We start from the raw sequence: 8,159 nt of genomic DNA on the forward strand, positions 1-8,159 counted from the left end.
CAAGGGGAGATGAATGCATATTTTTGATACATTTATATAATAAAGAAGTCGCATTACATAGTTTTAATAGAATGAATAAAAGGCCGCACTAATAATAAATCTCGATCTATTCAAAAACCAACGGTTACCAGTAACTGTAATAGATATCATAAATTTAGCATAAAAACTTTGTCGATAATTGTGTGAAAAATGCCTCATACAGATCCACTTCAGCAATTTATACAAGAATGGACTACGTTTATCTATTTTTTCTTCTTAACTTTGCTGGATTGCTGGTAGTCTGAGAGTTAAATCATTTTGGTAAAAATTGGAACAATAGTTGAAACTCTCTAAATCTCTCTAAAATTTAAAAAAAAATCCTTTTAAATATTAAACATTACAAAAATATTTATTCCGAGAATTTACTAACTTAAAATTTAACTAATAAACACAAAATATATCTAAATAACAAAAATCTATTTAATTTTGATCCAACACATGTGTTGTCTTTACTCCGCCATTTTCAAAAACACTTTTAGCAAGAACCGCCATTTCTTTGTACAAATTTAAGCGTTCACCTGAAGTGGCGTGTTTAAGGTTCAGTTTACATCTTTCGGAAGCCTAAAATAGATGGCATTGGAGAAAATAAGTGTGAAAATAATAGATAATTAGTCAACAAATAAATGAGTTAGTTATAAATAAATATATCTAAGTTTGTATCAAAAATTAAATAAGTTCCGAACGAAGCTCGAGAAATTTCCCAAATATATTGAAATAGCCGATTAATCAACCCCATCAATGTTGAGGTTAGGATGGCTCTTGAATGTTAAAATTTCGAATATTAAAATTTGACTGAATGCAATCTAAATAACAATCTAGAGCATCTTGCTTATATAACCGACTAAAAGTGGTGCCATATTCCATTTCCATGATTTCAAATATACACGATGTACGATGAATACGATATAATAATGCATAACCCAAGTTAATGGATTCTTTACTTTATATTACAAACAAACATCGTGAGCCAACTAAGATGGGTCTTAAAAAATCCAATGTAAACTTTTTTTCTATTACCAGCTTCCTTGTAATGTTCAGCATCTTAGTTAGACCAATAGGTAAGCTAAAAGCAACTGCGAATAATATTAACTAAAATTTTTCCATTGATCTGCGCGAAGATGTTTTTACGAAACCCGCCCAGGCGTTAAGGAAAAAACCTCCGCTTAATAAGCAGCTACAGACTATAAGTAGCGCTTAATTTTAAACTGGTTCAATTGAATGTTTTCATTTTTTATGGTTAACTTGAACTAAATCTAAACCTTTCTTAAACAAGAAATATCTTCGATACTTCCATATACTTTATTTATTCCACATACCTGAGAGCACCAGGCTTTAGTTAAGTTCAACTCATGTTCAGCGGTAGGTATATTTTTATGTACTGCTCTGCTAGCACGTGATAAAGTTACTACCATTGCATAAATGTCAATGGCAGAGTCGGCCAGGCGATTTAAAATACATTGCTCGCCAATGATACTTTTTCCATACTTAATTAGAAGGCTTTCAACAGTTTTACCAAACAAGTCAATGCATTCGCCTGCACGTTTCCCATGTAATTGCAGTTCTGAGGCTACATATGGACTGAGATCAGTTCCTCCAATACCCACTGACGAAGCGGCTCGACGTGAGGCTTCTTTAAATATAAGACCCAAGTTAGCTGTTGGATGTTTGAAAGCGTTTTGCAACTCCTTTAGGTGAGAGCCAGCATACTGAATTCCAGTAAGCGCAACAAATAATCTTAAAATATCATTTGTACCCTCAAAAATTCGAAAGATTCTTAAATCTCTCATCACACGTTCTAATCCGGTATCTTTCATAAAACCCATGCCTCCTAGAATTTGTATAGATTCATCGCAAACATGCCACGCTGATTCCGAAGCAAAGATTTTGGATATAGCTGCTTCCAAATGATAATCTTGACTTCCTGCATCCATATTTTGTGATATACTAAATGCCATTGACTCGGTGGCGTATTGAAGCATACTCATTTGTGCAATTTTTTCCTGTATGCCCATATATTCGTTTAGCTTTTTACCAAACTGTAACCTGTTGTTTGCGTGATCGACTGCTTTACTTATACAATGTTTCATTGTTCCTGCCAGCGTCGCGCCCATACCAAATCTTCCGTTATTCAATATATTCATAGCAACTTTAAAGCCGTCGCCTTCTTCACCCAACACATTTTCAGTAGGAACTTTCACATCTTCAAAATAAACTTCAGCAGTATTGGATGCTTTTATACCCATCTTTTTCTCGGGTGGCCCATTCGTGACGCCGCCAAACGACCTTTCAACGATAAAGGCTGTGACCTGAAAGGAAAAATCTTATTCAAATTGCGCCAATTATCGTTACAATCGAAGATCCTTCGAATTGGTTGGGTATGCTTCAAGCCTTTTTATGATTTTACGCTATACGTAGTTCTACATTAATACTAAGTTAGTTACCTTTTCTTTCTTTTCTCCAGTTTCTTTGTCCTGTATTTCGGTTTGGGCAAACACCGTCATAATATCCGCGATTCCACCATTTGAAATCCAAATTTTTGATCCATTTAGTACGTAATGCTTTCCATCAGAACTTTTAACTGCTTTACATTTTATAGAGCCAGCATCAGATCCAGCACTAGGTTCTGTTAAAGCAAAGGCTGCATATACCTTCTCTGTCGAAACGGCGGGCAAATACTTGGCTTTCTGTTCGGGATTTCCATATAGTAAAATTCCTTTAAAACCGATACTCTGATGTGCGCCAATAGTAATTCCTAATCCTAAGTCATTAGCTCCAACTATTTGGCAAAGTCTGCCATATTGCGTATTGTTGAGGCCAAGACCACCGTAATCGCTTGGTACCTGGATACAGAAAGCACCCAATTCCCATAATTGATTTAAAGTGGCATCATCAATTTTCGCATTTTCATCATTTTTTGCCGCGTCATTAACTTCCTGAAATAATTCCAAATAAGAATTTTGCGTATGAAAATAGCATTCTTAGCATAAACATTCATCACAAAATGATGCATACGTAAAATAAGAAATAATTCAGCAAATACATTTTCTTTATACCCGAAATATCCTACTCCCGTAGACTTTATCCTAAAAAATTTCATTCGGTCTTGACCAACAGTTTCAGAATATTTCATACTTAGAGTATTACTACACAGATGATAAAGACTGCAAATAACTTACCAAAAAGAATTTTTCAAATGGTGGTATAAAACTATTTACGAGTTCCTTTTCATCACTCGTAAGAACGTCCGGATAGGGGAACACTTGTGACGAAATTAAACTTCCACGAAATATGTTAGCCATAAAGGATTGGTTTGCTTTCTGCGAGGACTTCTCAAATTTTGGTTCTGCCTTCGGTACAGCTGCTGCATAATGTCTACATTTTATAAAATTGAAGTCATGAAAAGTTATCACAATGGTAGATTTTAGCTAACAGTACAAATCACAATTGTTCGAAATTGAAATCTCTGATCAATTATAAGCTGCGGCGTGGACATGAAGAGGCTACTTAGAATAATGATGCCAGTAATAGATAATAGATAACTCTATGTTCAAATGCTTTTATTTCTACTTTTCGATCAACATCATCAGACAATCACTAGCATACAAGAATTAAAATAACGCAACACTAAAATTCATAAATTTACAAACTAATTATTGTATTGTTTGCGTATATTACTTTAAATCCTTCCACTATTTCTTCATTTATTTTCATTCGCCCAAAAAAATCTTTATAGCGGTTTATACGCTGCATTATATTTGAACACAATAAGACTTCCATTTGATTAGTGGCGAAAATTATATTTAATGGTCCAGTTGCCGGGTTTAATTGGTTTTATCAGAAATTGTAATATGGAAGCCAACAAACCGACTTAGCATAATACAACAAGCAACAAAATCGGATGCGGTTGTGACTAATTTTTTTATACTGTCGTCCTAAAATGAGACTAAGAAAAAGGAAAACTAAATTGCTTGTGCGCGGTTGATTTCTTTCATTTTCAAAAATAAATAGAAATTTATATGGTGTATATGTTGATGTTCATAGTTTGTGTTGTACAGGAGTGCGGACGTTGTATGCGTATCCTTTGACCAGTTTGGGTCATTGGGCCAGAAGGACATGCCTAGGCGCATTCAAAATTTGAACCTTGTTTCTACGCGTTATGAAGGTATCGAAAAAGATTATATTTGGGTACACTGTAATATTGGGTAAACGCGGTCAATTTTTCCCTCCTTTTATACAAGCATTACAGTATCGTCCGCACAACATATGTTCAGGTTTTTGCAGAGTTATCTGCTGTTGGGTATGAGTAATGAGCAAGAAACCAATTTTTTATTCAGTTTGATAAACAGGGGTGTCCTCAATTTACATGGCACCGTATGCGTGTCCTTCGACAGATTTCTTGCAGTGTCTTGCCATATTTGAAATCAAGAGCTTCATGTTTGCAGCCAAGATAATGTGCGACACACATTGCACGAGCGAAAATGCGGACCTATTTAAACCGATTCAGAATTTGATACTGATCAAGAATATATGTTTTTTAATGAGTCTCCGAAGCTTTTTTCTGGGCGTTACAAACGTTTTGTTAAAATGATTAAACGTCTCATTCTTCGATCATAGCTGTAAAAATATATACCAATGGATGCTTATCCCTTTTATATTTGAAATGATGTTCAAGACATGAGAAGAAAGTAACCATCATTACTAAAATCTCATATTTTATTTGTTTTGCTGATAACTGGCAGATCAAAGATTGTGATTCTAAATATTATAAGTCGGCCTCTCTACACATGCACAGAACTGTGCACTTAATCAAATAGGAAAACGGGTTCAAAGTCCAATGTGAATGAACAATGTTCTCATAGTATACAAGATTATAGATGCGCCTAGGCGAAAAATATTTTCTTTAACTGTGACAATTGCTAGAAATATTCTACCGAAAGAAATTCTTATTACTACTACCTTATTAAACAACTTGCAGATTTATAACTGGATAATATTTTACGATTTGAACCCAACATTATAGACACTTTTGTTGTGAAAAAGAAACTGAAGTATTTTAGTTGTTAATGATTTACGTCTTAATATTTTCTTTGCTGTTTAGTCAACTAAATATGATTTAACAGTAGCATTTAATAATCGCACAAGTGAAAATGCAAAGTTGCCATATTAAAAAATATGAATATTTGAAGAGGCATGTATTAAGGGATTGATACAACAGCTGTAAACACAAAGAATGAAAAATTTTTGAAAAAAACTTAAAGGGAGAAGCATCGAAATGAACTTAACTGACGCGGTAGAAAAAGCAAAAGAATTGCTTAAATGTTTTAATTAGCAAACATATTTAAAATTAGGAATAATTCGCCTTGTTTTTCGTTTCTTATAAAGTAATACGGGGAACAAAGTAAAAGTTGATATCGTATAATATAAAAAAGGTTTAAATTAGTACGAACTAAATATAAATTAGAATAAATAAAATAAATTCTTTATTTCTTCTTGTGCGTTTTTTTTTAATATGTGTTATTTGCATACGCCATATGATCTGCCAATTCCCAAAAGGTCAGCCAGATATTGTGTTAAGCACTATGCTTATTTTCGGTATGGGGCTTCAACTTCTCCGATTTTTTACCTAATTTATGTTTATTTTGTATTAATTTAACTTTTCTTTATGATATTCGATTTGCAATCATTTATATATTATAATTATTTTTACATAATTATTTATATATTATTTTATAAGACATAAAAAGCAACCAATAAATGCAATTTATTTTAATTTTAAAGTGTGGTTTTCAAATGAAAACATTTAAGCAAGTCTTTTGCTGTATTTAAATGCGTCAGTGAACTCCATTTCTAAGCTTCTTCTTTTAAACTCATTTTGTTGATTCTTTGCTTCAACAATCAATCAGAAAAATTGGAAATAAATGCACTTTATAAATGTTTATCATTCGCATTTCATTCACACTTGATACAACACGTCATCTCTGCAAACGGCAGCTGGATAATTTTAGTGTTTACCGGTGTTAGTGAAAAAAAGGAAAAAAAAAAAGAGAATTTAAATATTTGAAAAAAGGAAAAGAGGTTTAATAAAGTAATAAAATAACCAAAGAAAGGTAGAAAAGAAGGGAAGGAAGAGAAATCTCTCGTGAGAGAAAAATTAAGAAGCAATACATATATTCAATTTTTTGTTTTTTCGTTGTGATTTTTTCTTTTTTTTTGTGTTCCCCGTGATAACAACCAAAACAACATCAGCCCGTCTCCCTATGGAGACTGGGTCTGATCTTATAACTACTGATAGAGACTGTTTTGAAGATTTTTACATGAACGCCATTGGGCACACCAAGAGATCGAGAATGGGTGAGAATAATATTCTTTTATCTGCTAACGGAGAAGCTAATGCAAACGTTTTAATTGCGCCTAGTAAGCAGGCTATCGACAAGCCCTCTGATTTGGGTGCCACAGCCGCCCCAAATCTCGAGATCAATTTATACGATTGCCTTTCGAACTGCAATTTCGTTGTTTTTGTCGAAACGTGCGCAGACGCAGAAGGAAATCGCATCAATATTAATTCCAATCTCTATTTTTATGATTACTTGAAGGATTTCAATAGGTACGGCTTAAAAGAATTAAAAGTTGTCAGCAGGGGCAAAGCCAAACTGCTTTTCATCTCTGCTGCCAATGTCAACTATTTTGTTACGAATAATGAATTTACTAGAAAGAATTTGAAGGCGTACATACCGAGGTCTTTCACTGAGAGATTTGGAGTCATTCGAAACATCCCATGCACATATAGTGTCGATGATATAATTAAAAAAGCCCTATCCGATATTCCGATTAAGTCCGCTGTCCATTTTCAAAGAAGAAATCCCAACAACAAAGACGAGTGGATTCCCACAACCAGCATCAAAGTTGGGTTCAAAGGGAGAGCGCTCCCTAAGTCAATAAAATTTAATTATTGTTACCTGTCGGTTGAGTACTTTGTACCCACTTTAAAGTAGCGCTTTAAGTGCGGTAGATACGGGCACGTGTCAAAATTCTGCAAAGCCAAAGAGAGCAGATGCCTTAACTGTAGGAAGTCTCCGAAGTGTGTGAACTGCCAGACGATGAAGTGCTTGTCCTGCGTTTCAGGTGAGCACAACACTCTCAATAAGTGTTGCCCTAACAGGAAGCTTGAATCAAATATCAACAGGATAATGGCGATTAAAAATCTTTCGTATAAAGAGGTCAAAGAGAATTTTTCCGCAAATTATTTCGAATGTCTCGATGACATCACTTATGACGACAATTTCCCTCCACTGGGAAACACGCCTGCAATTTCGACCAAGGATGATAATCAAAATGCCAACAAAATTTTAACCAAAAATAAATATAATGCTGTCGTCAAAAGGAAATCGTTTCCTTCCAAATCTCCTCTCAGTTCAACCACCAAGCCTTCTCTCAATTCACCCCCCAAGCCGTCTGGAATAAGTCTTCAGCGTCCAGTAATTTCAAACAACTTTTTGCGTTCCTCAGAACTTGAAAGATTAATCGCTGCGATTAAAGAAAGTATCCGTCCGATGATCCCTCGTAATCTTATTAAAGAATTTGAAGAGAAAATGTCTGTCTGTGCCAATTCTCGCCCCGTTAAAGCGCCCAGCGCTATGAGAAAATGCTCCGGGGTTCTTTCTCAAGTTTATATATGATGCCCATTTTGCAATATAATATCTAAAGTGTTCGACGTAACGTGTCGTTTTTGCACTTTTGCTTGAACTCAAATAAGGTTGATTTCTGCATATTAAGTGAAGTTTTTCTGAAAGATGAAAATTGTTGTGAAGTTAAAGTTTCGAATAATGCTTCAGCCACCAAATGTCGAAGTGATGGCTATGGTGGTGTTAGAATGTTAGTTAAAAAAGGTGTCAATTTCACACGTATTCCCAATAACTCTGCCGTTGACATTATTATCATCAAAACCATGAACCTTAAACTGAATCTTTTCATAGCATCATGCTATTTTCCACCCAGTCTCGATGTACAAACTTTTCGTGATGAGATTCCGAGATTATGTGGCTTTCTTGACGGTGAACAAAATGTGATTCTAGCTGGAGATTTCAATGCAAGACACCGCCTGTATGGCGATCAAGTCTCTA

At 34.5% G+C, this 8,159-nt stretch overlaps 1 protein-coding gene across 1 annotated transcript; it reads right to left on the reverse strand.

Annotated features, from left to right (window-relative positions):
* Nucleotides 1-444: 444 nt before the first annotated feature.
* On the reverse strand, nucleotides 445-5,158 carry LOC119642989 (very long-chain specific acyl-CoA dehydrogenase, mitochondrial). The gene is made up of 5 exons (XM_038042332.1): nucleotides 4,996-5,158; nucleotides 3,216-3,411; nucleotides 2,481-2,972; nucleotides 1,356-2,345; nucleotides 445-600 (listed from the first exon to the last, which is right to left on the reverse strand). The coding sequence occupies exons 1-5, from the start codon at nucleotides 5,052-5,054 to the stop codon at nucleotides 460-462; spliced, it is 1,878 nt and encodes a 625-aa protein (XP_037898260.1). The 5' UTR covers nucleotides 5,055-5,158; the 3' UTR covers nucleotides 445-459.
* Between the last annotated feature and the right edge of the window lie 3,001 nt (nucleotides 5,159-8,159).

Source organism: Glossina fuscipes, unplaced genomic scaffold (assembly GCF_014805625.2).
Source record: "Glossina fuscipes isolate IAEA_lab_2018 unplaced genomic scaffold, Yale_Gfus_2 303, whole genome shotgun sequence".
Lineage (NCBI taxonomy): Eukaryota > Metazoa > Arthropoda > Insecta > Diptera > Glossinidae > Glossina > Glossina fuscipes.

What these genes read in the sequence shown, in the direction of transcription:
- LOC119642989 (XM_038042332.1), bottom strand. Translation starts at nt 5,054, where the DNA reads ATGTTGGGTTCAAATCGTAAAATATTATCCAGTTATAAATCTGCAAGT. An exon ending in TCTGCAAGTTGTTTAATAAG is followed by an intron (nt 3,412 to 4,995) that starts GTAGTAGTAATA and finishes TATAAAATGTAG; the next exon opens with ACATTATGCAGCAGCTGTAC. An exon ending in CTAAAGCCTGGTGCTCTCAG is followed by an intron (nt 601 to 1,355) that starts GTATGTGGAATA and finishes CATCTATTTTAG; the next exon opens with GCTTCCGAAAGATGTAAACT.